The sequence below is a fragment of the Siniperca chuatsi genome, linkage group LG1 (assembly GCF_020085105.1).
Source record: "Siniperca chuatsi isolate FFG_IHB_CAS linkage group LG1, ASM2008510v1, whole genome shotgun sequence".
Taxonomy (NCBI): domain Eukaryota; kingdom Metazoa; phylum Chordata; class Actinopteri; order Centrarchiformes; family Sinipercidae; genus Siniperca; species Siniperca chuatsi.
In genome coordinates, this window is record NC_058042.1 from 4,459,634 (window position 1) to 4,477,881 (window position 18,248).

The window sequence follows — 18,248 nt, forward strand, 5'->3', positions numbered from 1 at the left end:
TAAGGACAGAGGGTGTGGTATGCTTTACAGATTGTGAAGCCCCTTGAGGCAAATTTGTGATTTGTGATATTGGGCTGTATAAATAAAATTGACTTGACTTCACCAAGGGAACAGTTTATCCACATTATCCAAACCCCTTAGGAGTAAAACTGAAAATGAGCTCACCGAACGTCCAATACTACTTTGGGAATTGCTGAATGTTTTTAATAGTATTAGAATTTAATTCCATAATTTTGTGTCTTCATTCTGTTTCATTGCTGAATTTGATTTTTTCAGGGGTGACTGAAAGCCCTGTCGCCATGGCGCCACAATCTTTTTGTTGCTGTCACTGTTGAAAAATCTGATACTTTCAGTGTGACCGCAGCCTCAGTAACCCTGACTTTTGGTGGGCGGTGTGTGTGATGTTTTCACTGCACGTTGGTCATTGCAGTGCTGCTGACCTGTCAGTCTGAACAGCGTAGCCTTGCGGAAGCTGTCGGTGTGTCTGTATTTGAGCAGGTGGAGGCGGGCCACCATGACATGCAGGAAGAAGCCGGGTTTTGCGTGGGATTCCAGCGAGTCGTAGCCGGGGATCCAGGTGTTCCTGTGGAGGACGAAGGTGGCTCGGTCCCAGAATGCCTCGCTCTCCTCCCACTTGGCCAGCTTCACTTGGCCGATGGGGCTTGCGTACAGGAAGTAGTTCGGTCTGTCGGCTGCCTCAAAGGAAACCCGTGATGTGTCTGTGTAGATGCAAACAAAATGCTTCATGAGTACAGCAGGAAGCAGAGGGAGCGTACAGAAGCTAGAGACTGAGATGTTTAAGAAAAGAAAAAGATACACAAGTATTATCTGCTTGGATATATTAAATATGAACATATGATTAATGGACTGCACCTATATAGATCTATTCAACCTGAAAGCTTTACAATGAGCAAGAGCTGCTCATTAAAACCACCAACCCATAATAGCATTATACTACAGTATACTGCTTTACTCATTAATTAAGCTAATTGACGTGATAATGTACCTTTACAATAGAATTCCTACATGTTATTTCTCTATAGAAACAAGATATAAACACAATATTGACATAATATCACCTTATAAAGTTGTTGTTGTAAACGTGTTCGCAAACAGTTGTCTATTTACACATCCAGCAGACACGAGTCGCCTTTCTGTCCACCTGATGAATGTGACTCCAATATTCACTCCCCTTTAGCTGTTTTGGTCTCCACTAGCTCCAGAGAACAACATCGACCTCTTTAGCTGCTAAATGCTCCACTATGTTCACCAGCTAGTCTCTAACTGTGTCCGTCTGTCATTTGGTGCTGGGCAGGTAGTGCACAGTGGGTTTATCAGAGCTTTTTCGCTGCCTGCTGAGACGGGAAATGAGGTTGATAAGACAGTACAGTTGGAGCCATAAAACCAAAACAATGAGCTAAAATATGCTAAAAAGCTCAGTGCAGGGGAACAGAGTTGGGTGATGATTCTCTATGAGCAACACCTTTCACATTACATTGATTGTTTCCATTATTAATGTAAAAATATCGATTAGTGCAGCTTTATAATAGCTTTTCCACCTCTTTAAGGCCACGGCCCATATATCTGAACCTTTCCCTCCACAACACCTTGTTTCTTGTCACCAACCATTTAAAAAGGGAGCTGGATTAATGGTATGACTGTAAATGAATAGATGATGACTTTAATAAACTGAATAATTTAGTAAAAATCAAGAATTTAGTAAAGAATCAAATTAGTAAAAACTCTTTAAGAAAATCATACTGGAATAATGACCTACAAGGCCCACAACATCTTCACTGAAACTCTTCATTGACTGAAAGCGGCTGAGAATCAATGGACTGAATTCATTTTGTCGCTGAATACTTAAATTGCCGTCACCTTTCTTGTCCAGCTGCAAGAGGGGGGAACAGCTGAAGAAGAAGCTACTGAAATTGATTTTTGTTTTACTCATCCACGTCCTGACATATCATAACATAACAGAATGTTTTCAATGGAAACAATGTATTAAATATCCTGTTGCAAAAGCAGCACATTAATGCATTTCTGTGTTCTCTTCTAGTAACAACAACACCGAAAACAATGAAAGATGAAAAACTTGTGTTCCAGTGGAGTCACTGGAACGGTGTGGACAGAGGAAGAGCAGCCAGCAAACAGGAAGGAAACGTGACGATCTGCTGTATGATGCAGTGAAGAGCTGGATGCTGTTAAGGAATCCTGTTCTCAACCCGGGAAATCTAATTCAAGGACTCTTTAAAGACTTTTTAAGGATGACTGGCCTCACCAGAGACACGTTAGTTAGACCTTTTTCAGACTGCAGAAATCTTCATGGTGTGTTATTGTGTTGTTTTGTTTTCAACTGTGGTTTTTGAGTAATTGCTTTTATAGCTTCTTGCCTTATTGTCTCTTATTGATTGCAGATTCCAATAAAAAAATGTAATTTCTATATCAACAATGAATCAAATGATTATGTTTTGTGAAAGGTGTTGCTTGTAGTGACGAATCCACAGAGAATTATAAACAGACTCTGCAGTTTCTCAAAAGACACCGCAGTTCACATCCTGCCTGCTGGTTTCTTCTAACCATGAAGACAATCTTTCTGTAACCTTAACCAAGTAGTTTTAGTTGACTAACCACACTTAAACCCTTCATTAAAGTTTCTGGAAGTCATATGGGTGAATTTTGCCATTAAGGTGAGAGGACTTGTGGTTTAATGGCTTCCTACTGATTTCTCACAGTTCAGCAAAAATACATTTAAGTTGTCTGGAGGCTAAAATACTTCTGTCTTTTTCATTCAGCAGCTCTGTATTCTGCTGACAGGAAAACATATCGCTGTGGTATCTACACGCCGATCGAACTTTCCCAAACTCCACTACAGAAGTTCCCTTTCTTGCACTGATACTGCATCTACTGTATCCTGCATTAGTAGAGCAGACACTTACTCTACAGTAACACAAAATGAGTGTAAAATAAAACTATAAAGCCTCTCAACTAACCACAAGGTTCCCACACTCACGTAGACATAAAATTCAAGTACATTTCCATGATTTTCAAGGTCTTGTTCGAAGAAATTCCCCCACACTGCTCTTGTAATTTATTATGAATTCTCTATTATGTGTTACATCACGTATTTCTGTCCATGTGGCCAGTCTTTGTATGTATGAGTTTAAAATTGATATAGGGAATGAAACACTACAAAAGCAAAGCTTTTTTGCAAGATATCATTCCTTTCTGGTGCAATATTATGTAATAAATATTCTTCAGACACTGATCAGAGTTGCCTCAGTGTTTTTTACTCCTGTGTCTTGTCAAGTAAAGAAATGCAGATGAAATATTTTTATACGGTTGCCATGGTAACATACAATAAATCTCCACTACAGGATGTGTTCATGCTCTCAGGGAGAGAGCTAAGGCACATCGGCAAATCTAGGCTCTGCTTTGTATTTAAAAAACAAGAACATTTAAGAAAATTCATTATAAAATGTTTAAGGAGCATTTTCCACACTTTTATTTTTACATTATGTCATTCTCAGATAAATAGTTGTGACTTCTGACAACTGAAAATGTAATAAATCTTTTCCACAGCAAAAATGAAGGAGAAGACTGCAGGGAGAAGAGGGAGAGTGCCTCGCAAAGGACATAAATCAAAGTGAGTGCTTGAAGGGAAATGAATCCTGCTCCGTAAATAAAGTTGAACCCTGCAGTCTGAATAGAATTAACTCACCGTGTGGTCGGGCTCTGCTGAGGCCCGGCGTCATCATGAACTGTGAGAGGACACCAGGGCCGGCGGTGGCGCTGAGGTTGCCCCGCTGCAGGAACACAGAGCCACTGGACCTGCTGGCTGCCAACAGCGTTGTCCGATCCCTGAAGGTGATCAGCCTGAAGGGACCTTTACCCAGAACTGCAGAAAGGAGGTCATGTTAGTGCAGCAGTGATTATTGTTAGCGAGTATTCATGCAGTTTTAGCTCATATACAACAAATCCCACACACTTTACATCGCAGCTACCCATTTTGCATTTGGTTTTGAATTTTTGGATGTATTTTTCCAGCAATTCCAGGCAGCCACTGGTTTCTGTTCATTTCTGTATCATAGGAAAATCAATCAGCAGACGGTCTAAACTTGCTTGAGTAGCGTAATCCATCACATCAAATCTGCATTGTTTTTGTCAGTTACATCATCGTCATGGGGGCTGTCTGGTAGCAAAAATACATCCAGTTAAGTAGCTAAAACCAGTAGTATAGTTTTTTTAAATCGTGAAACTGTGCACATGTGCAGGTGTCTAAATGCCCACTCCCTCCAGTAGCCATAACTGGAGGTGGACACAATCCTGTTTAACCTTTCTTCATTCTAACAGCATCCACCAACAGCACTAAAACAGCTGCTGTAACATTACACACTAATAAATACCACTGTGAATGATAACAACCTATTGATTGATAAGTCTGATTTATGTAGCATTAATCTCACAGTGGTATTTAAATCTTAATTGAAATGCTTGTAGAAAAAAAAGTTAACCCACGTGTAAATATTTTGATAAAAGTCTGAATAGCTGTCATGAAACTAACTAAAATAAATCATTGCCCACTTTCCTCTGATACGCACTCAGCTCAGCCTGTGAAAAGCTTCTGTTTTATCAATACCTTTATATTTCTGTGTGCTGTACACATAATTTATAGATTCAACCTCATGTAAGCGTCGGAGTGTGTGCGTCTGTGTGTGTGTGTGATTAATGTAGTTGGTCTATTAGCTTATAGGTCAGTGGAGAGATTGTCATACCTTTGTTGTAGAATTCACAATCATACGCTGCAGAGAGAAGCACCGAGACAGTTAATAACAATAATATTAATATGGGTAATAGATTTTACAAAGTGCTTCATAATCAATACAAATAGGTACAACTTTTTAATACGGCATACAGTATTTGATAAAGAATGTTAATTTGTTACTAATGGCTTTATTAATGATTGTTATTATAGTAATGATTATTAATGTCACCTTAAGATTTATATCACCTCTTGAAAAATAGATAAAAAATAATGCAGGTTTTTCACTCCCTGCGTTCTGACTTACGGCACAGAGACGGAGAGCGCCAGTCGACAGGAACGCCCTGGTGGCAGCAGCGCTGGGCGTATGCCGCCACACTGGTGCAGAAACACTCACAGTCGCCTCCACGACTGCAGGCACACGTGTCTGCCAGGCAGTTCATGTAGAACCAGGTAACATCCACCTGAACACGTAGAGAGAAAAAATACTTCTCAACAATTTATCGAGAATTAAAATTACAATTTAGTTTAAAAATTCATCATTCTTACAAAAACCTCAAGGGCGAGCAGGATTACAAAATACTGGGCTTGAGAAAAAAAAGACTGCATTCTCAAGTCATACTCCAACTATTTATTTTATTATCTATTTTACTTTACACCTATCAAGCCTAGGGGATAAGTGTTTGATACTCAAAAAGTTTATAAATACTTGACATGAAGAGTTTCACAATTACAAAAAATGGCACATATTTGGGTCATATTAGGTTGAAAGTCACGTATTAACTGTAAAAGACAATCAGATGGCGATGAGCAGTTTGACATGTGAGTTTTCAGAACTTCACGAGAGAAGAAACAGCGCTCCAAAGAGTCCAAACTGCAGGACAGAGGCCTGTTGTTGTACTGTTACTCACCACTGGGTGGCAGGCCTGGAAGACCTCACTGAGCAGGACGGCGCACTGCCGCTTTGCAAAAGGCTCTCTGAGCGGACTGAGGCTGCAGGGGTGTCTGATGTCTGGACTGTTCACACACTGAACACACACACAAACACACACAGTGGTGTTCAGTCAGTAAATATAATCAGAGAGTGAGTCAAAAGTGACCAAAAGCATAGAAAGTGAGTGATCGGTTTTTAAGAGACGAATCCAGTGATGATCTGATAAAAACAAGAGTGGTTAAATAAACATGTTTATGGCCATTCCCATCATTAGCCACCACTTTCTGTTGTGCTGTCATTAATATTATATCACATCATTCTTCAGTGAAGTGTTGGAACAAGCAGATGGTCTTTTTTCTAACTTTAAAGCTACAATACTCAGTTGTACAATTTAAAAAGGCTTCACAAGGTTGATGATGATACAGACGCCGTTTCACTCACCTCTGCTGCAGTCCAGCTGTTTCCAAACTCCTGTGGAGTTGGGGAGTCGATGTTGTCGGGTGTCCGCATCTCGTTCACTGTCTTCATGTCAAAGTTCCCGCAGAGCCCACTTAGCTTCCCCTGAACACATCACAGACATCTCTCTTTATCCACATCATTTTTATTCATTAATATCCACTTAATATCATCATACCCTGAATACGATATCCTCTTAACAGGTTCCACTCATATGGTCAGAGTTTACCAAACAGAGTGAACCTCACTGTTATTCTTATTCTGCTTTGAGAGAGTGAATGAACAGGCAGCAGTCTAATGCTCCTACTGCAGCGTTGCTGCAATACTGCCTCTGACCACCAGTGGCAGCACTGAGCACACTGCAGCTGAGAAGCCCTCCAGTTGGTGAGTGAGAAAGAAATCATGCGCCATGTTTGATTTAATGTTTTATGAACGTCCGTGTGAATAAAATCTTCAGGTTTCTCTGACAGCCATCGTAAAAGCAGACAAATCACTCAAATATTTGACAAAACAATCTCAACTCAAGGTCCACTTACTTGCTTGTTTCGCAGCTTTCAACCCTATCACTCTGTCTTCGTCAGCCAGTGGAGTTTGCTCAGTTGGAAAAGGTCAAGAATTAACTGTCAAGCTCAACTTTTAAACCAGCATGGACAAGAAGTCCTAAAAGTGCTCTGAATGGAAAGTTTGAACATCTACCGTTCTATGATAACACTCCATCTGCTGATGATGACCATGTGATACGATTGAAAGCTCCCAAACAAGCGAGTAAGAGGAGCTTGAGGTGAGATTGTTTTGCTGTTTCCAAAGTCAAGAATGAACTGTCAAGCTCGACTTTAAATATTATTTATCGCTTCAGGGAGGACAACTATCTACAACTGGAGATATTTTAACTTTTAGTCACTCTATATTGGAGCATTAGCTAAACGCAACGGAAAATCACAACCCTGCACACTGAACCAGCGTCCTACCTGCCAGCGCGGTCCGACCTGGATGTGGACGGTAGTCTTACGGTCCCAGAGGACTGTGACGTCTTCCTTGGGGAAATTAACCACTGTGAAGTATCCGGCTGGCCAAATGAACATCCTCTGCTTCCTGTCAATCACACTGGACGGATTCTGAAAGGGACAAAGGAGTATAATTTTACTGAAATATTCTCAAATGTTATTCTCAAGTTGACTTAATATATGATTAAGCCAACAAAATAAGGTTTAGGGCAATGAAAAAATGTTCAATTCCTAGAATGTATGCTCATTTCATTCTCATTTTATTTAGATTTTATGAAATGATGCGGCAGATTTGCTGCTGGTTACCTGCATTATTCTTTAACAAATATAGAAAATAGGTTGAAAGTGACTCTTACTGGTTTCCCAGTGTCATCGTCGAATGCTACGAAGGATCTCCCGATGTTGATCAGCAGAGATTTCCTGCAGATGACTCCGCTGTCGAAACAGTCGACGTTCTCAGCTGCTACACTGAGCATCACATCAGCGCTGCTCTGTGGAGGAAAGAAAACACAATCACAGACACTACTACCTAAAAAAAAAAAACAACTATAAGTTTTAAGTTTACAGATGAATAGTTAATAGGTTAAAATATGCAAAACCTCAATTTTGGTTCTCTTACTATAAATAAATACTTTCAATACCTTTACAAGATAGACTTTGCATGCGCCAACGTAGTCAAACAGAAGGCCGTCAAACGTCCTGTAGTGGCGATCACCATAAGCCATGCACATGGATGGACAAGGATGAAACACACACTGGAACGTCCCATGCTGGCAAACACTACAAAGAAAGCAAAGCTTCAGTGATTCAACATCAACTTGTTCCCACTTAGTGCGAGGACATTTCTTTCATGTCTAATGGCCTCCTTTTGTGGAGAGCCTCAGGTTTACAGCAGGCAGAAAAGTGGCCGGTGAATTGTCAAAGGCTGAATCACCGCTCATTGCGCTATTAGGCTGTCATCTACATCTTCTTCCCTGGCTGTGGTTTGAAGAAGAAATGGAAGGATGGGAGAATGACTGAGATCACTGGGAGAGTGTTTCCTTTCACCAGCTATGAACAGTCTGAAGCAGAGGGAATCAAAGAGTCGTACAAGGGCCCGCTCTGTTTTCCAGGCCTTTTTCTGTCCCGTGATAACAGAGAATTATGGATATCAGGTGGCCACTTTCGCTGCTCTGACAATCTCAGGATTCGGCGCTTTCAGCTGAATCTGACTTTGAAAAATTAGCGATGTTGCTGGAGATTGTCTTATTTCTGACAGATATTGTTGGCGGATGATTGGTGAGGGTAATACAAATTTGTACTCCATGACAAATGGAAAGACCCCAAAAGGAAGGAAGGAAATTAAAGCATAAAGATATTGTGGAAACACCAGACATTCTATTTTAATGAGCAAAGTTTTTTATAAAAGCTTGATCTGATTTTATATGTGGCTCGGTCTCCACAAATGCATGAACTTACCACTGATGGCAGGGGGAGGAGACTCTGTCGCCGGGGTAATACTCCTTTCCTTTCCATAAACAGGGGCAGGATGCAGGTTCAAAACACTCGTCTCCATGTTTCAGCAAGCTGGGGCCAAACACAAACTTGTTAAAAGGACAAAACTCTAACTCTAAAGCTCTGTATTTACTGAAAATTGAGCTTGGATGGTTTGAGATCAACAGATTCTGGTGATGCACCAATATGTTTTCTTGGGTTAAATCCTGCAACTGTGGCTCCTTAATCTTACAGGAGGCAAATGTTTCCTGTTCAAACATCCATGAGCAAGATGCTCACTTCAGTTTGCTTGGTTTGTCCAATAAGAATGATGACTCCTAAAAATATATCATTACAGTAACAAGAGAGCTGCAGCGAGAACATAATCCAACCAACTAAAGGGAACAACCCCAAAACACAAAGTGAAAGTCTTATTTATCTTTTCATGCATTTTTATCTGGTCTGAGATAAAATCAAAGAGACTGAACCCATCACAGGTACATTCTCTACCCAGGGTCACATTCAGTACTGCCAAAGCAGCACTAAAGCTTTTTTTAATGGAAACAAAGACGCACTGAACATGCTGTAGCAAAGCATTGGGACTTCCCAGAGTGTCTCAGTTAACACATCCACCATATGAGAACAAAGAGACCTCAAAGGCTGCTGCAAAGTGCTGCAAATCATTTAGTGGAAACATATTGTTAAACTAGAAAAACATTTCAACCAGTGCAAAATGTCTCCACATTGAATTGATTGAATTGAATTGATGACACTGTCTGCACATTACTGAAAAATGCCCATCCTGATTTCCCAGAGCTCAAAGTGACATCTTCAAATTGTTTGCTTTGTCTGACCAACAGTCAAAAACCCAAAGAGAAAAGCAGCAAATCCTCACATTTAAGAAGCTGGGACCAGCTGGCATTTTTGCTTGGTAATTGACCGAAACCATTATATTGATTATCAAAATTGTTGCAGATTAATTTTCTGTTGATCGACTAATTGATTAATCGACTAACTGTTTCAGGTCTAGTGACTATAACGCCAGAGACCACAGTTTGTTCCCAGTCAACATTGGGGGGTTTTCACCATGAAGCCAATCATTCCCTAACCATAACCAAGTAGTTTTAGGTAGCTGACCTAACTAGACTTTACCACAGAGGTGACGGATCAGAAAACGCTGACACGAGTCATTTTTGGATGGTCATAAGGGTTGTTCGGGAAGGCACTGACAAATCATTCATTTACATACAAGGACGTCTTGGTAATTTAAACAAACTTCTCATCAATAGGCCAAAGATGACCAGTAGATGTGGTCCCACCTGAAGGTCTGTGATGTAAAGCCAATCAGAGTACGAATAAGGTGATTGCATTGTTGAATTATAAATAGGCCAATAAAGAGCATCATAACTCAGTACAGTCTAATTTGGAGCAATGCTGGTTATTATTCAAGAACTGTGAGCTAACAGGATGCTATCATGTTATAGCATAATCATCATTTGGAGCTCCTGTGTTCATCTCTAATCCAGATATATGGGGACTGTCCTTTGCCAAGTGTACGACAGAGGCAGAGCCAAAGCAGGTTAGCTTCCAGAGCGCAGCGATGCCAGGAAACAAGAGAGAGAGAGTTTCAGGGGTGGGCAACTGTGGATGAAAAGGGGTTACACTCGTTAGCTACATGAGAAAACCAGACAATTAGGATTCTCAGAGATAGAGAGAGAAACAGTCTTTGTCTGGATGCCTCCATTTGCTTTCCACTCTGCGAGACGAAGCTGATAAGTATCTTGTAATATCCAGGGTTGAGCTATATCCACTGGCGAGGCTGCAGACAATGAAGTGACATACTGAATGGTCCCGCCACAAACCTCAGGTTCATCTGAGTAGAGTTACACCCAGATAAAACGGTGTTAACAGCTTCCTTTATCCGCCCGCCAAGCTGCCATATCAATTACTCTGATCAAAGATTCTAAAATCATTCATTCTCCCGACCTACGTGCACATAATGAATAAATCCTCATAAGCATAGCCCTCACTTTGAATTTAATTCTATCAGACGATGTAAAAGTGACCGAGGAAAATGTAGATGCATAGGAGTGGTGACAGGCGGGCCAGACGGCGCAATTGGTCGACTGCAGTCTGTGATGCATCCGGTGTTGTGCCAGGTTCTGCAGACCCACTGAAGATCACAGGTTTAATTATTCCAGATAACAAAAGCGGAAACTGTCACACATACTGTTAGTAACCTTCAGTGTTTGGCTCATCAGTGATGGTGGCTTTGGCCTATGTTATGAATATCAAAATCGTATATCATTTTCATGTGCTGCAAAGTAGTGGCACTGATATTGTTATTGATTGTCTGTCACGTTTAAATAAACTGAGGTACAACTTCGTATGTTGACAGAGAATCCAGAGCAGCACAAGCAGGTCAGTGGCACAAAACAGTATCCAGCGCATCAACACGTATTTTTTCAGTTTGCTCCACTACATGCATTGTGATCCTTTATTTTCTATAATCTAGTTTCATTTGGAAAATTTTCCCTGCAGTCTCTGGCTGTGTGTGTTGTCCCCATTTCTGCCAGACATTGAAAAATCTTATGGTGCACCTTTTCCTCTATCCGCTGACTCCAGCTCCCTCTGAAGTATTGGTTGTCTTGGTTGTTACAGATGCAATAGTAAAATGGTGCTTACTGTTGTGTTTCTTGTGGTCGTCCTTGTTGGGATGTGACGACACATCTGCTTGACCAATCATGATCGTCAGCACTGCTGCCCAAAAGTGCCTAAACTTTAATTAGGTACCACCTGCTGAGCAGTGCTGAAGTTCAGTTTCAGGAACTTGTTCCCAAAGCAAGCAGATAACAGTGGAAACATAAGCAGAACCCATGACGATAGTTAAACGTTAGGTTCCTAAGTTCTCGTCTAAGTTCCTGCAGTGGAAAACTCAGTTTCAAGCACAGTTGGCGGATTAAACACAAAAAATATACATATGTTGCTATCAGGCACTAGTTCAAAACTGACCTAATTGCATAAATACTGTATCTATACTGTATATAACTCTGCATTGGAACTCTGAAACAGAAACCATGCAGTTTACAAAGCCAGACGCAAAGTGCCGGATTAAATTGGGCAGACAGCGATCTTTTTGCTCTGTTCAGGCTAAGGATGACATACCTAATGAGATTTATGTTCTCAGTTTAGGTTTGCCAGAAAGTTCCTTTCACAATTCAAATCAATCAATCAAATGAAATAGTATGAAATAATAAAATTAAAGATACAGTATACGCCCTAGTTACACCCTAGTATACGCCCTAGCACCTAAAATCCCCTTCAAATCCTAAAAATGTTCTTCCAGCTATACCATTGATGTTTCAAAAGCCAACACTGTTCACAGTTGACTCATGCCACCCTTATCACCTCCCAAACTGCATCTTCACTGAGAGGTTTGAGGTTATTTTGTGTATTTCTTTATTCTGTATTGTATCACTCCGTATTTGTTTATAACACCCCCAAAGCTCTCCAGGATAATCTGATGGCAAATTACATGTTTTTACAGTTGAATGTATGTACGTAATGTAACCAAAACCAAATTCTGGTATCCTGCATGGTCCTGTGTTGCACCTGAAAGTCCAAGTTCATATGAGTTCAGGTGGGCTAACTGTCACAGAATGAGGAATGAATGAATGGTCTACATTTTGATCATAAACAAAGTGTGCCATTGTGAATGAAAACACAATGAATTCTTCTGTCAGCACCTCAGCTAATTATTTCCCATTAGAGGTTTTTAAGTCCCGCTGCAGATGAATACCTTGCAGTTGACTTTGAGTTGGGATTTTTTCTTTCTGTTTTCATGATAATCATCTAAGTGTAGCATTAATAGACAGAAGGAACACCTGCTTATCATTAGCTGTCTGGTTTAGAAAAGAAAACCAAAGCCAGCAAGCTGAAGACATGTGGCTGATGTTTAGCAGGCCAGCAAATGCAATGGGTAAAAAAAGTACGAGACTGAGGTCTTGGCTTTATATTTTGAGATGTTGCATTGGTCTTTGGCTCATGTTCACCATCATCCATGAGAAAAACAAGGTGCATTAATCTTGTTATGTTCCTTACAGGCTGTTTCACAGGAAAGTAGCTATCTTAGCTAAATGTGTTTTTTTCTATTTGCTTAATGATTTTAAATTAAAAGGTAACCTTAGGAGTTTTTAACCACTAGCAGCGCAATGTATGTAAGCATAGCAAAGCAATACACATTTCTGCCACTGGTTTCACGCTATTTCTCTGATCGTCGTGGTGGTTGCAGAAGTTTAAATATTTAAAAAATCTGCTTTGCAAATGTTCTGTTCTCAAGTGTGCACTGACGTGACAGTGAGCAGCTGTAGCGAAAGAGTTTCCCCTCGGGGATCAATAAAGTATTTCTCAGTCTGATTCTGTTTTTTGTGGAAGGAAATGCATTCAACACGTTTGTTAGACTTCAAGGATACACCCGATGAACTTTGGTGAAAAACTACAGAGCACGTCACATATTAATCAGTTTGCACGTCACATCAATATTTTTTTCCGTCATAGGACCCTTGGGGGGGCTACGTAAGAAACACTGAATGTAAACATAACTTTTGTGTGCGCCTTTAATGTATTCTTTTTCAGATTCAAATATGCACAAAAATGGTCTGCATACACAACCTCTAGGTCTTGATTTTATCTGCTTTTTAGTTTTCCATCAGGTCCAGTATCTCCGTATCTCCAAATCTCGCCGTGTCCAAGAGCATGTATTTTGCCATGTAATACTTAAAACTGAATGATTTGGTATTGCACATTGTTGTGTGTTAGGTTCACTGTTGCACAAAAGCACACACCTAGATCTTACAAAATTTTCTTTCCCATTATTTATAGGATATTTACAGTATGAATAGCACAACCTCACTGATAGAAACTGAAGACAACTTGAAACTTGAGAGACTGAGCAGTCTTCAGCTTTTCACTGGGCTTAAACACTGCTGGGAAATCATTTAGGCCTTCAAACACTATGATAAATCTCATTTGTCTTTATTCTGAAATAAATGGTCACAGAGCTGTCTATCAAGCTGTAATGACACACAACTTACTGCTTCTGGTGTGGATATAGGCAACAAGAAACAATGTCAATAAACAAGCGGACGAAAACGTACTCAAAGCACTGGAGCAAGTATTTAAGAGACAAACCGCTACTTTAGATAGTCGATAACCAACTTCATTCAGTTTCGTTCATACAATGCCGCATATTTTAAGCCCGCTTTGTTCGATCTGAGCCATAATCAAAGTTTGTTGCTGTAAAAACAACCCGATTATCCTCAAAACTGTGAAAAACAAGTTTCTAAAAATCAGACTCATGGCTGAACCTTTAAATTGTCTTCCCGTCACTGCACTTATTAACACAGCTGTCATCAGGGAACTGAATGAGATCTCTTTGTGTCCATATTTACCACAAAATTAGAAAGAACTATCAGGTTTCAGGGAGTTATTAAACACTTGTACCATGACTGGCATTCTGGGACTGGGATTTAGAGCACCATTGAAGGTCGTCAAGTGGCGAGTACGAATAAATGAATCACACCGGTGAGGACAGCAGAGGTGACGCAGGCTCAGAATGACTACAGGGTGTCTCTGTACCTGTGTAACCTTTTCTCTGTGTCGCTGTGTTTAATGCTGTTAGACGAAACACTGCACTGAGCAACGGGCAGAAAACACAAACTGATGCTATTCATAGGACTGACCTGAGAAAGGGGGAAGGCTAAATAGGGTGCACGTTTCACTAGTGTGTAATTTATTTGACTATATAACATGCATATTCACCTTTATATTCAAACACTTTAAGTGAAAATCAGCATTTTGTATGTTGCTCTACTGGCCATAAATTAAAATATGACTTTGTTTGGTGCTAGACGGTTTGTTTTACTTCAGGGGATTTTTGTTAAACCACCTTTTCACTGTGGCTACAAAATATATTGGAAGTCATCCCTTTGGAAGCTTTATATTATATATTATATAAGTGGTTGTTTACTTTAAGGGTGACGCCAATAAATATATTTTAAAATGTTACTGTTTTTAAATTTTCCACTGTGAAATATCCCATTCAGTACATAACATAGTTTTGTGCTTTCTCGTTTCTCTCCTCTCTCCGTCTGTCGCTTTCGGCAGGTGTTTCTGCCTCCGGAGCTGCAGAGTCTGGATCTGGGGTTGTGGCCCGCCTGCTGCCCCCGTGTTCCTGCTCGACAACTGCTGCTACAATTATTATTATTGGTCTTATTACTATTATTATCATCAATATTATTCCTATCATTATTTTATTAATCTAAATATACCCACTACCATTACATTATTATTATTTAAACATTCTATGGGGAATTTACTTTGTGCTACTGTATTTTTCTCTCTCTCTCTAACCAGCAGTGACGGATGGCCGCCCACCATTGAGTCTGGTTCTGCTCGAGGTTTCTGCCTCTAAAAGTTTTTTCTTGCCACTGTCGCCAAGTGCTTGCTCATGGTGGGATTTGTTGGGTCTCTGTAATTAATATTATAAAGAGTTCGGTCTCGACCTGCTCTATAGTAAAAGTGCAATGAGATCACTTCTGTTATGAATTGGCGCTATATAAATAAATTAAATTTAATTGAATAACTCGCAATTCTTTAATAACCAAATTTAAGGGATCCTTATAAAACACTTAATATCCAGATCAGTATGGGTCAGGCTCTGGTGCTGACAGACATTACTTGTGTAAAAAAAAAAAAAAAAAAAAAAAAAAAAAACTTTAACAGCATCAGAAAGCTTATATAACTTAGATTTAGTTGTTTTTGGATATTAGTGTATTAACAGACATGTCAATCATTTTGAGATTGATAGTTTTGTGTTTTCATTTCATGTGTTGTGGCTCTTTTGTTGGGCCTTTGGTTTCCTGTGGTACAAAACTAATTTTCTGAGGGGGATCACTGATTATTTTATGGGATCTCGAGCTAATATAATCCGACATGATTTGTATCTAATATGCACATTGTATCTTTAAATGTATGTTTAGCTGTGTGTTTATTAATATTATTGTTTTTAATTTTGTTCTCCATTATGTATTACATTTTAAGCACTTGAGTATTACTTAGTTTCATATTTTTCTTGTTGTGTTTTTGCTTCTTCTTCTGTAGGTTCTGCATTTAGGTGAAAGAGAAAGGTTAAGAATATCATTATTTATATATCAAGTGTATATTAGTAACCATGTCCAGAATGTGCTAAACATAGGGCTTCTGTTGCTACCATTAGTCAGCTATATAATCTGTGCAAAAGTGTCATAAGATAGGATATGTTTTGCTAACCCCCGCCTGTGCATATTGTAATCAGGATGACTCTTGGTTGATGTCACAGAATGAAACCACTTAACCCTCCTTTCAGGCCGACAGCCAGAAGGGATTACAGGGATCGGTTGACTGTAATCTACTCCATGATGTCTGTCCACCTCATCTGCTGGTAGTAAGGACTTTTGTCTCCTACAGATGATCTAAAAAATACGGCTGCTAGCAGTTGACCTGTTTGCTCAAGAGAAAACCCACTGAATGAACCTGACAAACATTATTATTATGACCAGCAGTCCATGCAAGAAGGTTTAAAATTTTACAAGAAAGAGTCTAAATTACAAAAAACATTCATGAAAGACGTTATGGGTCTTAGCAAGTCGCCAGGAACAGTGCTGGGAATTGCAACTGGCCCAAAAAGACTCTTTTCCAGAATCAATAAAGCTTTAAAACATTGAATACATTTTTCTGGGACATGACTCTTTGTATTGTCAGAATTATCAAAGTCCTCAATAGTAGCAGTAGTCCTGACTGTTATAATCGTAGTCACCATCAATAAGAATCAATGCCCACATGAAGACACCCGCCTCCCCCCCAGGAAACCAGCGTCACCAGGTACAGGGATTTTTTGATCCTTGACCCAGTGCCATCCTCCTGCAGAGGTAGGAGGAGGAGGAGGAGGGTCAGAGGATTATTCCTGGCTCATGTGACATTTTTAAGAGAGTCTTTAACCAGTCTGCAGTCAGACCCCCCAGCTTCAGTGACACAGCCAGCCTGGTACACTCAAAGCTTTAGATTTCACCAAACCTACACAGTCATTTCTTAACCTTTATTCATCAAGAAAAAGGTCACGCTCTTTTGCAGCATCACCCTGAGTCACCTTGCACACACCTTCATAGCTGACAGCTGACCGAGACGACTATCCACAGAGAAACGTTTGGAAGTTTAGTACCACATTAGCAGTGAGACCCTTTGAGTTTCTGTAACAACATTCTTCCAACTGCTGTAATCAAGCAATCTTCTAGTCATTAACTCTCAGATCACAAACAAGTCAACACTTTTCAGCCCCTATAAAAGTCAACCTCAGGGCCAGTCAGCATCAAGGAGGGCTGCACTATGTAGAGAAAATGTGTGATAAATTTGCAGGATATTGCAAAGGTGATACTGTATGAGATGTGATTCTCGAAGAAATTCATGGTTGTATGTGCTGCAATAGATTGTGTTTGCTGATATCAAAACCTTCCAGATGTTATATGTGAAATGCACTTTGAGTAAAGCAACAGCCCAGTTTGCATTTTTGTTTTCAAGTGCAAAGTCCATTTCACATTCACTTTTATTATAGTTATGGCAGGAGTATAGTTGGAGTAAACAGAAAATTATTTGTCAGTGTGAGTTTTAATTTTGCCAACAATTTTAAAATATAAAAACAATTGTTTTTGTCATACATCATACGTACAAAAGAAATGTTATTTAGCTTAAAGTGGCACTCCAGTGATTTAGTGATTTACGCTTCCATAAAGTTGGAAGTGAACTACTATATTATGCCATCATCATCATAGACAAAATAACTTTTTGTGCAAGGCGTCACTCACCCAGGAGGGCAGGTACATCCAGTCACACAGGGCTCATGTGTCGAGCATGTGAGGTTGAGCAGGTAGGATTCACAGGTGCGCTCGCAGGCCACGCCACTTCCTGACAGGAGGCCATCGTCCCCCTCTGAGCAGTTCTGGTAGAGCTGACCGGCTGGACACAACCTGTCTGTAAGAGGAGAAGAAGAAATCACAGGTTAGTAAGGTGCTACAATGAAGACGAGTTCTTCTCAGTTCGGAGCACCTTCGAGAAACAATATAGGATCCAGGAGCTGCAGTAATTTTCTTTCATCCTCTTGTTTCTACAAGAATTTAGGCTTCTTATAATTAATGTCGGCTAGATAGAACAACTACAAAACGAGTATAATTTTTCCCCGTTTATGTTTATTTCTGTAATTGTGCCTAGCCGTGGTGTAAGCCTGGGAGAGAGGGAGGGTGACTGGCAGGTCTGATGTGCCTCTGTTTGCATGGTTGTCACTTTCACCCAGTGAGCCACAAAGACACATACGTAAAAGCATAGATTTTATATTCATTATAGAATAATAGACATTAATGTGACATGTTGAACAAAACATCTGCCTACTTAATATCAGCTTACGAAATAACAAGAATGAACTGAAAAACAATAAAGTGACTTACCACTGTCTGTTGTCTGGGACACCAGTTTACCATTCAGGCAGAGTCTGCAAGGGAACACAGAGAGCACAGGATGGTGATGATGATGA

At 40.0% G+C, this 18,248-nt stretch overlaps 1 protein-coding gene across 6 annotated transcripts in view; it reads right to left on the reverse strand.

The window, feature by feature from the left end:
- otog (otogelin) overlaps positions 1-18,248 on the reverse strand; it is a 70,275-nt gene that overhangs the window by 23,739 nt on the left and 28,288 nt on the right. For all 6 annotated transcript variants that reach the window (XM_044216430.1, XM_044216343.1, XM_044216253.1 and 3 more), the window contains 12 exons: positions 18,163-18,206; positions 17,527-17,692; positions 8,615-8,722; positions 7,798-7,936; positions 7,513-7,647; positions 7,121-7,267; positions 6,138-6,257; positions 5,674-5,790; positions 5,070-5,226; positions 4,776-4,802; positions 3,722-3,898; positions 441-719 (listed from right to left, as the gene is read on the reverse strand). In XM_044216430.1, coding sequence (XP_044072365.1) covers positions 441-719; positions 3,722-3,898; positions 4,776-4,802; positions 5,070-5,226; positions 5,674-5,790; positions 6,138-6,257; positions 7,121-7,267; positions 7,513-7,647; positions 7,798-7,936; positions 8,615-8,722; positions 17,527-17,692; positions 18,163-18,206 — 1,616 coding nt within the window. The remainder of the gene's footprint in view (positions 1-440; positions 720-3,721; positions 3,899-4,775; positions 4,803-5,069; positions 5,227-5,673; positions 5,791-6,137; positions 6,258-7,120; positions 7,268-7,512; positions 7,648-7,797; positions 7,937-8,614; positions 8,723-17,526; positions 17,693-18,162; positions 18,207-18,248) is intronic.